Raw genomic sequence first — 16,093 nt, 5'->3', positions numbered from 1 at the left:
ACAGAGAAACCATTAAGCACTGCTTAATGGTTTCTCTTTAACGGTTTGACAGTTCTTCTTCCTCAATTTTGGTAAAGCAGGCATTGCAAATCAAGCTATCATAGACGAGAAACAACAAAAGTTGCTTCATAAAGAGCGGATATTTTGGAGGGCTGTGTTAAAAAGGATACTAGACATTACTTTATTTCTTTCTGCAAGAAATCTTGCATTCCGTGGTTCAGACACAGCCATTGGTTCAAAGAGCAATGAAAACTTTCTTGGGGTGTTTGAATTACTGGCTAAGTATGATACCGTCCTCAATGAGCTTATGCAAAGAATTCAGGACAAAGAAACCAAGGAGCACTACTTGAGCAATGACACACAGAACGACTTGATTAGACTTTTAGCCAGGGAGATTGAATCCAAAAACCTTTCTATGGTAAAAAAGGCAAAATACTATTCTATTATTTTAGATTGTACGCCAGACGTTACGCACAAAGAACAAATGAGCATTGTTCTGCGATCAGTAACATGCACTCCTGGACTAGGTATCGACATTTCCGAAAATTTCTTTGGATATCTCACAGTAAATGATACCACTGGAAAAGGGCTTTTCAATGCATTTTTAAATCAGGCAAAAAATTGGGATCTAAATATTTTAGACTGCCGAGGTCAATCTTACGATAATGGTGCTAGTATGAAAGTAAAAGTAAAAGGTGTTCAAGCAAGGTTTCTGGAAATGAATCCTAAGGCCTTATATGTTCCATGTGCTAACCATTCACTCAATCTTGTTATTGTTGATGGTGCACTATCATCCATCAGTGCAATATCTTTTTTTGGTGTTCTTTCAAGGTTATACACGCTCTTTTCATCGTCTCCTCCTCGATGGGAAATTTTAAAATCATGAGTGTCAATTTCAGTCAAGCCACAATCAGATACCAGATGGGAAAGTAGAATAAACTGTGTTAAACCACTTCGCTTCTATTTAAAAGAAATCTTAGAGGCACTTGAAAAATTGGAAGAACATGCCTTAGAAAAAAGAGATGGGGCAACTTCCACAGAAGTATGATCGCTGACAGAATATATTAGAACATGGCCTTTCTTATTATCAATCATTATTTGGTATGACGTTTTATTTCAAATTAACGAATCAAGTAAGCTGCTTCAGTCTTCTGCAACCTCTCTCGACATATTAGCTAGTGAAATAAATGCAACAAAAGCGTTTTTTTTATGAGAATCGCGAAAATGGATTTTCTGACGCACGTGTTAAGGCATCAGAAATCGCAGAAGTATTGGGCATTGAAAAGGTTTTTTCGATGGTGCGTTCACGAAAAAAAAAATCGATTTATTCATACGAGTGTGCTGATCACACTTGGCAACCTGAACATCAGTATAAAGCAGATTTCTTTTTGCCACTAATTGATATGTCAATTGCATCAGTAAAAGAGCGTTTTGAACAGATCAGCATTGTCACAAAGCTTTATGACTTTCTTTACCGATCTGAGAGTTTTATCAAAGCTTGTAGTGAAAATTCTCTGTCTGCTTATGGCAAAAATTTGCAAATAAAGCTTGCTGATATAGATTCTGAGGATTTAGAATCGTAGTTAAAATGTTTTGTCATAGTTATAAAGGAGGAAAAAAATGCTCTCCTAAAATCTGCATATGACTTCCTAAACTACATCTACAAAGAAGAGCTGCAAGAAACTTATCCCAATCTAGTTATTGCGTTACGAATCATTCTTACTTTACCAGTTACTGTTGCAAGTGCAGAACGTAGCTTCAGCAAGTTAAAACTAATTAAAACATTTCATAGGTTAGTATAAATAATCTTGCTTCATTATACATAAATACGTGTAGCTTTATTTCTTTGTATTTTTAAATAGGTCAACAATGGTTGATGAACGTTTGTCTTCCTTAGCAATGCTGTCTATTGAGAACGAGGTTGCAAGAACATTAAGTTATGAAGGCATAATAAATGAGTTTGCTAGCATGAAAACACGTCGCAAACCCTTTTTTTGATGGTTTGCGACATTCTTCTATTATCTGCGCAATGCATTTACTCTATTTACACTAGTAACTCTATATCAATTTAACAATTATAAAATATATCTAATTGAATTTAAGCGTTAATTTGATTGCATTTAGTCTCATGAACGGCGACGTTAAAATATGTCAGGTACCCAGCTGTTTTGAAGTAATCTGTAAAGTTTATCCACTTTTTTAGAAAAAAAAAATTAGGGCCGTAATGGCTAGTTTTGGGGGGGAGGGGGGGCCCCAAATCCACAAGCCACGGCACTGAAAAGTAAACAAAACTAATAGTAAACAAAATGAAAAATAATTATAGCATAAACAAACAAAAAATATATTACGAACATTTCAAAAGTAAATACAGCTTAATCTTTAACAATATAAAAGCTGCCGCCATGTTCATTGCTTGCCTCGTGAATTTTCGGAAATAAGTACTTCTGGAACTTTCGAAAGTAGATTGGAAACTAATATATTTATACCATATACCGCAATAACTAAGATAAACTAAAAATAACATAAGACGTTACCATGCGCATTAAACGTTCAACGTTAACTGTACGAATTATATTAAGATTGATAGAAATTTATAAAAAAAAATTACTGCCATTTATAATGATATGCTATAAATTGCGGGGCCCCTACCAAGCGCGGGGCCCTATTTAGAGCAATCGGTCAAATCGGCCTAAGACCGGCCCTGGTGACACCTAACATAATTTTGTAAAATTATAAAAATTTGTAATTTTCAATTTTTGGTTAAATAAATGGATAAAAATAAAATTAACGAACGCTCAGTGTTTGTAAATAAACGTTGATAACATTGTAAATAAACTGTTGATAACAGTGCCGTTGCTACAACATCCATTTGTAGATGATCGCCGTTGATCGCTAATGTAAACGCAAAATCAACGTTGATCAACATCAAATCAACGCTTCATTTTTTAGAGGGTACAGCTATAGCATTTGCGTTTACAGCGCAATTTTTCATTTAGAGTAGATTTTCTTTTCATTTTTCATACAATTATATAATGTAAGAACTTTAATTATTTAAAAGAATACAGGTGAGAATCTATTTTGTTTTGATATGTTCTGTTTTACATACATAGTAATTTCTAAACAAATTTAAAAGTTAATATTTTATTAAAGGAAATTTATATTTTTAAAATAGTTTTTAAATAAATTATTGGAAGTTAATTTGGTTTCGTATTGGATATGTTTTTAAACTATAAATAAGTGAAGAAAACTACTGGGAAAGGAAAAATTCAATAAAATCATAATGAAATTGCTAAAGTTTTATTTAAATGCTCTGAAAGCATCTTTGTATGTATTTTGTTATGTGATAAGGCATGAATATGTTTTTAGCAAGATAATTTGAAACTTCATTGTTTTTTTAAAAAAATATTTGCTGATTCATTTACTAATAAATACAATAGATAAATATAAATAAACAAACAAAGCTGTGACATTATTAGAGTATAAAAACAGCAGACGTCAGACTTTAACAGCCTTTTGCAGTTTTGTATATATTAATCGTAGAGTGTTTTAAATATATTTAAGTTTCACAATTCCCAGCGGGCATTTGTTTTTAAAAGTTCTAAATGTATTTTAAATGTCTTATAAACGTCTTCTAAATATTCTTACGCAAACAACGTTTAAAAAACATTTAAAAGACATTTAGAACGTAACTTTCAAAAACAAATGCCCGTACAGTTTCTTGTTATAAATGGTTTCATTTGGCCACTATCCTATTTATAAATAAATTATGCTGACTATTTGATTTCTTTGGTTTGTTGTCTATATATTATTTATTGTAGCTTTTTGTAATAGAAATTTTATAAATGTTGTAGCATTATACCAATTTAATGCATCAAAGTTATTAATAAATTTGTATAGTTGTATTGCATCGCCTTTTGATCTTCTATTTTCTAATGTGGAGAGAAAGGTTTTTTTTTTTTTTTTTTAAATTTTTATTTTAGGTGCCCCAAGAAGTCCTAACGGTCTTGTCACAGAGCACCGCGGAAGTGCATTTAACCAGGAAATTCACGCCTCCTTCCTTACCGTGACGCGAAAATTTGTCCAGAGCTCGTTTCGAACCTGGATTTCCTGCTTATAAAGCAAGCGCTCTAACCACTGCGCCACGACCGCATGTGGTTAGAGGTAGGTTTGTTAGTGAGTTTCACATGTGGGTTTATTTGTGAGTTTCACATGATAAACCATTTAAATTATAAACACAAGTTGCCCTATGTTAAAATTGTTCAATTATAATAACATGCTTCCGTAAATGTGAGTTCTTTAATGGTGCTCCATATATAAGGTGAGGTCTAACTAATAATGTAATTACTAATCTTTTATTACTTTCATTTTGATATTTAACAAAGTATTTGATTCGGCCGAATGTCAAACTTTCAAAGTCTTTTTTCTTTATATCTTCATTTTTAAAACGTTTTAATAAAAAATTATGAAGAATTGCTAAATAATGATGCTATTGAGCTAATTTTTGTTTAAGTATGCAGCTTATTCCTTACTCTCTGCTAAACAGAATTCATCTGCATATTGTCAATAACAAAGGTATATTATGATATTGATGTTTTTTTATTATATTGGTGAACTATTTTTAAACGTTATGAACTTATTATGACTTAATATCTCTCGTTGAGAATTGTTGCGTTAATAATTCTTATTTTAAAATTTCTATTGTATTGATTTAGTAACATATGATAGATAAAGCCTTAATAGTTAAGAGATGTTATTAGTTCAATTTAACTATCGTATACGTATTTCGCTAAAAAAAAAATTGAAAAAAAAAATAAAGTTTTGATTAAAATTTAAAATTATTTTTATGGAGAAATATTTACGTCCTGAAAGATTCGACGCAAATCCAGGTTCTTTAACGTCAAGCAAAGAATAGATTTACTGATTTAAAACTCTCGAAAACTTCTTTTTATCTTCAGACTCTACATCTGAAAAAATGTTGAGAATACTAATAAACTTCGTTTCGCCGACTGTTTATAAATACTTATAAAATCTAATTCACTGTGATAAATGCATCACTGAATCCATCAGTGATGCATTAATCACTGGTTTAAACTCAAGACCACAATACTGCGGAAACAACCGTCATACGAGTAATGCTTGTTCTACACAAGATGTTGTTTGCCACAAATGTCAAAAACAAGGACATTTTATTAAAGTATGTAAATGAAATAGATCGTTAGCTGTTACTGCGTCTGACGATATATTAACAACAATAAGTGCTGGAGTCCCTAATTGCCTCTCACATGCAATTCGGAAGTTGGAAATAAATGGGCACAAATTTTCTGCATTCATATATACTGGAAGCTCAGACAACTTTATCGACAAATACATCGTCAATAAGTTAAACAGTTCGTTGATAGTAATTCAACTGTATCTTCCGACTTAGTACATTTAACTAATGGAGTCCCTCAGGGTTCAATGCTAGGATCTCTTCTCTTTCTTATTTACATTAATGAATCCGCTAATTTAAGTACCGTTATGTTTGTTGATAATGCTATTTTCTTTTATCTCATAAATGCATAAACATATTGTTTCAAAATATGAACATTGAGTTAACACAGATTTGTGACTGATTTAAAATGAATAAGTTGTCGCTTAATGTTGATAAAATGAAATAGTCACCTTTTCATCCAACTTCTAAAAAGAAATTACTTCTAATAAGAAATTTATACTAACTTTTTAGGTGTATATGTTGATGAAAACCTTAACTGGAAACATCACATAGAATTTTTGTTCAACTAAGTTGCTAAAAGTATAGAAATAATGTAATAATAAGCAAAAAATATTTTTAATAAACACATTTTAACACAACTATATTTCTCTTTTATCTATTGCCATATAAACATGCAAACATTAAATTAGATTAGGTTAAAATTTATTAGAACAGTGATACATGTTCTGAAGGACTCTGACAACGTGCCCTACAATCACATAACACATATGCGAGATATTTTACAAAATATATATAACGGGTGATGCGGAAGTTATCGGACAAAATAAAAACGTCAATAACTTATTTATAAATAAAAAAACAAACTACTATTATATTTTTTTTAAATAAAGCATTTATCTTTTAATAAAAATATGTTATTTTTTATATGAAAAAACACCACCATCTGCAATTGATCTCAATTTTGCTCTGACGCCTTTCATACGCGACTGTAAAAAGTTTAAATCAATTTCTTGTAGTTTTAGTTTAATGCGATCAATCAAAACTTGCTCTGTTGAAGCTTGCCAATCTCCCTCGTAAACCTTCTGTGCCAAATGTCAAAAATTTTCAATTGGTCATGCTTGAGGCACATTTGGGGGATTGGATTCTTTATCAACGTAATAGACATATTGGTCCATCCAATTTAGAGAATCTTTAGAATAATGAGAACATGCTAAATCTGGCCAAAATAAATAGTTAAAGTCTCCATGATACTTGTGAATAAATGAAAGAAGTCGTTTTTCTAAACATTCATTAATATAGATTGATGAATTGATCGCTACAGCCTTGGAAGTGCGAAACAATGGCTCGGACATACTACGGTCAGATATGGCTATCCACATTAATAATTTTTTTGGAAATTTCTCTTTTCCTATAAAACGAACACCTTCTGGGCATGTATTTTTATTGTTTGTGTAGTATCCAGAATTTGCAGGCATGTTGTCCCCTGCAAAACAAAAGTATTTTTCGTCATCGATGACTAGAAGCGATTTTGTGTTAACTAAACTTGGTTACTAGTTTCCTGCTTCTTTTCTTTGCCTTTATTTGTTGTTCTATAGTGTATTTTGGAGTCTTTTCACGTTTTCTATATTTAATATTCATTTTTTTAACTGACGACCAATTGTCGATTGATTTACACCGAATTTAATACCTATTTTTCTCTGACTGACCCCTTTTCGATGGTTGACAAGTCTCGTTAATTCGGCTTTCTTTTCTCTAGTCCAGGATGTCGAACGACCAGGGTGCTTTCTATCAGAAAACGATTGAACAGTTTCAAGTCTTTTTAGGTTATCATATATTGTACTTTTAGCAAATCTTTCCCTTTCAAAATGATTTACGATTTTTTGTATTTTTTATATTAGGTTTATTTACAAAAAACATTTTAGTCGCTTTCGAAAAGATTCTTGTTCAGCTGCATTTAACCTCATTTCAAATAATTGTGTTTCAAATAATAAAGTTTATATTTTATAGAACGTTTATGCCTACGCATAAAACCACAAAAATTAATCATTATGCTCAAATAATGAAATTAGGATTTGTCCGATAACTTCCGCATCACCCGTTATATATATTACAATTATGTATAAGACCATAGTTATAAAACAAAATCTAGTTAGCCGGAACAGTATTTTTCAAAGTTGATTGAATTAATTTTAATTTTGAAGCTCTTGATATTTTTGGCGTTCACGACGTCAGACGGCAAGTTATTCCACATATTAACAACCCTGAGTGAGAAAGAATATTTACGGACATCGAGTTTACATTTTAGTTTGCGTAATTTGAAATTATGTCCTCGAAAATTATGTAAATATAGTTGTTAATTAAAAAAAAACTTGATTTATTTAAGCAAATTAAATTGTTCAAAATTTTGTAACACGTAATCATGTCTTGCACAAAGCGACGAATTTCTAGTAGTTCTAAACTAAGAAGTCTAAGTCTATTTAAATATAAAAAAGTTATTTAGGTTAAGGATTCTTTTGGTAAAACGTCTTTGTACGCTTTCCACTGTTTTTTTTCATATCAGTACAGTTTGGCGACCAAACTGGAAAGCAATACTCAATGATCGGTCTTATAAAGGTAGTGTAGGCTTTTACGATAAGACGTGGATCACGACTTTTAAAACACTTAAGGATTAGATATCCTCGAATGTTTGATGCGCGGACGATATTTGAAATATGACTATTGTAATTTAGGTAAGAATCCATGGTCACTCTAAGATCTTTTAGGTTTGTAGACCAGGTTAAATTATGATCTCCTAATTGATGATTGTAATTTATATCTATACAAAATGAAGTAGGCGCTATTCTATGAGTAATGCACTTATTATTGGCTACTTTTAACTGCCATTTATTGGACCAGAGATAAACTTTATAAATAGCAACAGCAACATTGTGACTGTAATTGGCATCCTTAAATGAACTATATAGCTTGATATCGTCAGCATATAACATTAGAGAGCAATTAAGATCTTTTATTATAGAGGGTAGATTATTAATATATAACGAGAATAACGTTGGGCTCAAAACGCTACCCTGTGGAACTCCACTAAGGATGCTGGTTGGATTGGATAGTGAATTTCCAACCAGAACTCTTTGATATCTGTTAGAAAGAAATGCTGATATCCAATGAAGCAGCTTATCTATTATACCGTACATTGCAAGTTTTTTCAAAAGTTTTGGATGAGGTACAAAGTCAAATGCTTTTTAAAAATCAATGTACACCACGTCAGTAATTAAATTGCTGTCTAAAGCTTTTTTCCAGTCATTAGTTGACTCAAGAAGATTTGTGCACATTGATCTTTTAGATAAAAAGCCGTGTTGATTAGGTGTTATTAGATTATTTATATTAAGATAATCAGCGATACATGAACTAACAATACTTTCCATTACTCGGCAGCTAGTACATGTGAGGGATATAGGTCTATAATTGTTAGCATCTGAAGTAGATCCTTTTTTAAAAATAGACGAAACCGAAGCTTGAAGCCACTGTTTTGGTAACGAACTTGGCGTAAAACTTGATTCGAATATATATGAAAGCGGAATGCATATTATATGTGCTAACTGTTTTAAAAGTATATTTGGCATACCGTCAGGTCCAAATGATGTGCAAGGTTTTAAGATTTTTCAGTTTTTGATGAACCATCTTTGCTGAAAAATCTACGCAATCTATCTTAATATGTTCACTAACAAAAGTATTTATTTTAGGCAAATTTTCGTCATCTACAGTAAAAACACTTCCAGAGTGTTTGTTAAACACTTCCGCGATTTCAACATTGCTAGTAGTAAAGTTGCTATTGGTTTTTAGAGGATATATTTTTTTGGGGTTGTTTAGACTTTTATTTACGTAACTAAAAAACTTAATTAAGTTATTTTCTTTGACCAGTTTTAGCTCCACATTTATATGGTGATTGGATATGGCTTTTTTACATTTAGATGCATATTGGATAAATACCTTTTTGAGCAAGATGGTCTTAGTGATCGACCATCTTTTCCATAAAAATGATTTGCGAATTAGCATTTTATAAATATACTTTGGATAAGACTTTTTTTCTTATGGTATATTGTTCTGATTGGAACAAAACGATCAATACTTTTACGAAGATGATCAGAAAAGATGTTTCAATAATCTTCAGTTGTAAAAACAAAAGAAAAATCGAAGTCCCAATTTATTTTTAATAAATGAGATATAAAACCAATAACATCTAGTTATCGAAATCATTGATTCAAGATAGATATATTCGTTAAGAGAATAGGACGGTGGGCGGTAACAAGTAATTAAGCGGAGTTTACCAGACCCAAAAATTAAATCAACACAAATGATGTCAATATCTAGGTCAGTTTAAGTAATACTTACTATGGCAGATTTAACGTCATTTCTGCAGTATATAGCTACACCACCGCCAATTTATATCCGGTCCTTACGATAAACTGTAAAATTGATGAACGAATTTGATTACTTGAGTTTATAAAGTCTACGTTTTAAACTGATAACCTTTTTAATGCTTTTGTTGTTTACCGTAATAGAACGCTGTTTACTAATGCTTGAGGCATGATTTTTTTGCAATGACTTCGGAATAACTAAAGAAGTTAATAAGCCGTGACTACAATCTTTTTAGTTTTTGTAATTATAAAATGATTGCTATTTGTTAATTTTTATGAGTTTTTTGTTTCGTATGCCATAATAAAAAAGTAAGAGTGCCAAATTTTCTGAACTTTTTTGTTTGCACTCCTCGCGTAATAACTTTGCTTTGTATCGCTCAGCCACAGTTAAATCGGGATTGATAAACACTTTATTAAACTCGGTTGAATTTTTTAAACGTTTTACAGCTTTTAGAATACAATTTCTGTCATTTCGGTTGTTAAGAACAATAACAAAAAGTGTTTCTTTGTCGGATTTTGATTTTAATTTTATTATTTGTTTAATTTTGATCTTTGCATTAATAGAGTTCATCATGTGGAGAATAGAATTTTTATCTTCTTCTCTAGCACTTGATAAATCTGCTTCTTTAGAGGCTTCGATACCAAACACTACAACGTTACTTTCCCGTTTTTTCTCTTTCTTTTGCCTCAGCGACAACAGCGTTCATTAAATGAAGTTGTTCGGTTGACCTTTTCGGTGGCGACCATTAACAACACTAGCCCACAATATAGACGTGGAAGGTACAACTTTAGCTTTCTCTAGAACATTTAGTCTGCCGGTTAACAGTAAATTGCAATTTTTCAACTCGTCGATTGTTTTGATTAGTGATTTTATTAATTTATCTTGATCAGCTTTATATAGATTAAACTCGGTTGATTGGACATTTATAATGTTTGCAATTAATATTTTTATTAAATTTTATTTTTACACGAACTTTTAATAAACTTCTTATTTGTAATAAAGCACGTCCGTTCACCACGCGTTAGAAAACGGACGTGCTTTATTACAAATAAAGCACGTCCGTTCACCTTTCCTGGTGTAATACCAATAAATATAAATTGTTATCACTTTATTGTCAGCAAATCATGTTGCTCGTCTAATCAATTTTAAAGATAGATTTGCTCATGCCAAGCCTCTCTTATTTGAAATAAAAATTCCTAATATTTATCCGCTGAATATTTTTTATTCATTATTATGTATATAAAACATACTTTGTTTTATATACAAATGTAAAACTAACGTATCTCTTCTTTTTTCCATAATTTATATTCCTTAAAAGATAAAAGTAAATACGACTTAAGAAATAATAATTTAATCAAACAGCCTTTTTATATCACACACACACACACACACACACATATATATATATATATATATATATATATATATATATATATATATATATATATATATATATATATATATATATATATATATATACATATGTATATATATATATATATATATATATATATATATATATGTGTGTGTGTGTGTGTGTGTGTGTGTGTGTGTGTGTGTGTGTGTGTGTGTGTGTGTGTGTGTGTGTGTGTGTGTGTGTGTGTGTGTGTGTGTGTGTGTGTGTGTGTGTGTGTGTGTGTGTGTGTGTGTGTGTGTGTGTGTGTTTATTCATATATGTACGTATATGTATATATATACAATGAGACAGAAAGTAATTAAATATTTATATATCATTTTAAACTGTGTTTAATTATGAACATTTTAAGTACTTGTTGAAATATTTTGAATGTTTATTAAAAAGTTATTTAAATTTTATTACATACGTTTAGAAGAAAAAATTTTAAAATGGAAAAATTTGAATATCGAACATATATTAAAACCCGTGCTCTACTTGGAGTTTCAGCACAAGCCATAACCAATGAATTGGTTTTACTTCATGGTGACCAAGCCTCAAAACATAGTACAGTTGCCAAGCGGGCTACTTTATTTAAAGATGGTAGAGAGAGTCTCGAAGATGATCCTTGCTCAGGGCACCCTCAAACCACGTATACAGCTAAGAATATTGAACGTGTGTGAGATATCCTTGAGATATACTCAAATATCCTTTTCTTTTTTGAGGTGTTAGTTTTGCTCTGAATATATCTAGTTTCCCGCATTAAATCACCAAAGTTGCTATTCCTCCATAACGTAATTCGTCTCAATAAACATTCTGCATGCTCTTTGGCTTTGGATTGTGTTGTGGGCTTTTGTAGCATTAGAGAAGGAATTATCATAAAGCATTTCATGACTATTCCATTCAATTTTGTTTGATTATTAAATTGTTTTAGCCAAAAGGTCAATTCTTCTATAAACATTTTACCACCTTTTCCTAATGGCACTTTAAAAACGTTTTTATGATAAAATGCTATCTTATCGTATACAGTTTTGACATAATTGAGAAGTGAGATCTATAATAGATTCAAAAATATTTATTTTGGGTAAGTAGGGTGCATTAGTTGAATAATTTTACACAGAACAATTGAACAACTTTACTGCAGTTTTATATCGTATTTAGTCCCTTAAATGTTGTAAAGCTACGAGCACATCTTTCGCATTTAGAAACCATGCTAATTAAAGATTTTTTCCTTCAACTGAATAGCTGTTCCGTTATTTACCGTTACAACAAATACCGTCTATGTTTTGTTGTTTACCGTACCAAGGGATACCGGTATTGTACCATAAAAAATATGTTCTTTAACTAGATATTTTCTTTTTTACCGCAAAGAAAGAAGGTTAAATATTTTTATACTGAAGTATGATATTTTAGGTGAAATAATGTTTTCGGTTGGTTGAACACAAGTTTCAAGGTTTAGAATAAACGAATTTAAAAGTTAAAAAACAAAAATCGGTGTAAACCTCGGTGAAACACAGAAAAAGGTAAACCTCGGTGAAACACAGAAAAAAGATTTATTATACAACCATAGATTTTCTTCAAGTTTAATAATGTTAAAACAATTATTGTTATGATAAGATTTAATATTTCTTTTATTCTTTTTTTTTTCTTTCTTTTTTCTTTTATTTTGAGGTCATCAGTAAATTTTGCGGACTACGAGACGCCACCTAAATTTGCGGTATGGAAACTTCCTCACGCGTTGAAGTTACCGGTTATTCTTGGAAATAATGTATTTCTTAGAATTAAGAAAATTTTTGGTTGATTACTATTCTATTGTCTACCATTCATATCCGCGACATTCATATAAATAAAATTATTTTCAAAAGTAAAAGTTAGACAAAGATAACTAAATATAATCTAATTATGAAATTTAATCATATTATCAATAAACTAAGATATAAACAAATTAATAGCATTATAACAGAGGCATTTTAAATATTAAAATTTCATATTACATGGATTTTTGAGGAAAGCTACCTAAGATTTTTACCCCCATATTTTCAGTTTTAAAATATTATTTGCACTAAATAAATACGTTAAATGTGCAATCCAGTCTATTATATAAAACTTTTACAAATTATAGCCTCTAAAGGCTATTGAGTGACTCCCTCAATTTCTGGAATGGTAAAGTTTTCTTGGAGTACCTTGAATACTTGTCAAAATATTTTGACTAGTATTCAAGGTACTCCAAGAAAATATAATGATCTTATCACAAATTATAAATTTTTATCAAGAGCATTTAATAAGAAAGTTTTTTTTTGCTGATAAACTTATATATATATATATATATATATATATATATATATATATATATATATATATATACATATATATATATATATACATATATATATATATATATATATATATATATATATATATATATATATATATATATATATATACGTATATACATATATATGCATCAGCATCAGTCTGCCAATGCATCAACCATTTAGCCAATGCATCAGCATCGATCTTGATGTGCAATTGTTTTAAAAATATCATTTTATTATTTTTGTGTTTTTATATTGTATGCAAAAATATAATTATTTCATAAACAAAAACATATCTATAAGACGAAGTTGTTATGTAGGCATATCTGCAACCAATAAACCTTCAAATATTTTTTGAACAGTTTTTTATCAAAAGCTTCCTCATTTTTAGTTATTTTTAGTTCCTTTTTTTTTTTATCTAGAAAAGCAATTATAAAACTTATGAATCCAAGCGATAAGTTTAAAATCAAGAAATGTAAGTGTAATGTAAAATAAATAAAAATTCTACTAGATGTTCATCTTCTTGATATTATTATTTTGCAAAATATACAAATCTCTTTCGAGCATTTATTTTTATCTATATCAAAATAAAGTATTAGACTTTTACTTAGTTTACTCGTTGTTAATTTATTTCTTATTTGATATTATTTCTAAGTTTAATTTCTTGGTTATATTTATATATATATATCTACCAAAGCATATTTATGTGAGCATTTACTCACTTTAAAAAAAGGAAGAAAAAAACGAAGAATAATGAATGAAAAGATTGCAGCCCCATGCCAAAGCAAAATAACAAAATAAATAAATAAATATATATAAATATATATATATATATATATATATATATATATATATATATATATATATATATATTATGTTAGTGTATTCTACAAATAGAGTGCTCAATATTCTTAAAGAACAGAGCAATAATAATTTAGTAAAAACACTTATCTAATTTTTAGTTGTCTTCGACAGCATGTTTCACCATCAGTAGGTTCATCTGGAAGAATGTCTAAACATCAAAAAATTCAAATTATAGAAAAATTATTTCACAGGAAGTTGGGAATTATTATAATTAATTATGTAATAACTGTAGTTATTAAATTTTTGATTCTGAAACAAAAAATGTTTCTAAGTTAATTTTTTTTTTATCTGAGATATGGAGAGAGACATAAGTTAAGTTAATAAGAAATAACCAGTTTCTGAAAAAAATTTTTAAGTCTACTTTTGATAAAAATATTTTTGGGGGCAATGCATACACACACATACATACAGTTAAATAAATGTATATTATATGTGTGTTTGTGTGTTTATGTGTGTGTGCGTTTGTGTGAAGAGCTTATTTTCAAACACGTAATGTGCAACTTTGATTCTATGTGCTTCTTTACATATTATTAAATTAAAAAAATAATTATCACATGAAAGTGCCCTTTATCAATTTTTTAAATTTATAATAATAATATAATGAATTTTAAACTATTTTTTAAATAACTACTTATAAAATGCGTTTTATAATAACGAGTAGTTGTTAAAAAATTTTTTTTAAAAAGTTCATTATAAATAAATCATGTTACCAATTTAAAAAATTGATAACATGCACTTGAATTAAATAGCATTTTTTTTTATTTTTGTATTTGCAATTCAATTTTATTAATTATCCTTTTTAGTTTTGTTGGAATAAGTTAAAAATTTTGGAAGTAAAATTTATTTGACTAGATATTATGGTAGTTAGAGTATCTGTTATTGAAAACAAAAGCTCTCCTTTTATTTTATCTATTTAGTTTATTTTATTATATCTGGTTCAATTTATATGCAATCATTTTTTGGTATCTTCTATACATATGGCTGATCCAAACAATACAAGCATCGCCACAATACTAAAAATTGAAGATAAAGAAGCTGATGCTAGTTATGCTCAGGTCTTTTTTTAAAATTTTTTATACTAGTTAAACTGTTAAAATCTTAGATCTGGTATATTTTTAAATTTTTTTAATATTTAAATTATATATGTTGTATATAACCTTAAAATTTGATAAAAAGTTATGAATCATAACTTATGACTTTGAAAGAACTGTTCCTAAAAACTTTAAATGCACAAAACCCCTCCATAAAATATACTGTTGAACTTGAAAACGAAAAAAAAATATATATATATATATAAATATATATATATATATATATATATATATATATATATATATATATATATATATATATATATATATATATATATATATATATATATATATATATATATATATATATACAAAAGTATTGGAATTCTTTATAAATCAAGAAGTATTTTAATGAGACATATTTTAATTAAGTTATATTACTCTTTGATACACTGTCATATTAGTTATGGCAATGTCGCGTGGGGGAGTACGCACAAAAGTAAGTTAAAACCTCTCCATTGTCAACAGAAGCATGTAGCACGTCTTATAAATTTAAAAGATCGTTTTACTCATGCAAAGCCTCTTTTATTTAACATGAACATTCTTAATATTTATGAGGTTAATATTTTCAACGTTCTTTGTTTTATGTTTAAATGTAAAATTAATGTATGTCCAGTTTCTTTTAGTGATTTATATTCATGTAAAGAAGAAAACAAATATATACTCCGAAATAATAATTTTATACGACAACCAAAATGTAAAACAAATATCGGCCAATCCTGCATTCCATTCCGTGGAGCATTTTTATGGAACAAAATAGTCTTAAAAAAATTTTGATTTATCTCATGAATGGAGTTATCCA

At 29.0% G+C, this 16,093-nt stretch overlaps 2 protein-coding genes across 2 annotated transcripts in view; one reads left to right on the top strand and one right to left on the bottom strand.

Moving 5' to 3' along the window:
• The first annotated feature begins 2,900 nt into the window (after positions 1 to 2,900).
• Positions 2,901 to 16,093, top strand: part of LOC136081661 (uncharacterized) — a 180,240-nt gene continuing 167,047 nt past the window's right edge. Inside the window, exons 1-2 of the mRNA XM_065799296.1 lie at positions 2,901 to 3,065; positions 15,118 to 15,255. Of these exons, the coding sequence (XP_065655368.1) occupies positions 15,178 to 15,255 (78 nt within the window). The 5' untranslated portion in view covers positions 2,901 to 3,065; positions 15,118 to 15,177. The remainder of the gene's footprint in view (positions 3,066 to 15,117; positions 15,256 to 16,093) is intronic.
• LOC136081222 (uncharacterized) lies at positions 8,452 to 8,832 on the bottom strand. Its single transcript, XM_065798521.1, has one exon. The coding sequence runs from the start codon at positions 8,830 to 8,832 to the stop codon at positions 8,452 to 8,454; it is 381 nt and encodes a 126-aa protein (XP_065654593.1).

The sequence above is a fragment of the Hydra vulgaris genome, chromosome 06, assembly GCF_038396675.1.
Source record: "Hydra vulgaris chromosome 06, alternate assembly HydraT2T_AEP".
Classification (NCBI taxonomy): Eukaryota; Metazoa; Cnidaria; class Hydrozoa; order Anthoathecata; family Hydridae; genus Hydra; species Hydra vulgaris.
The sequence above is the reverse complement of the archived record's forward strand: the minus strand, read 5'-3'. Positions and strand labels throughout refer to the sequence as shown.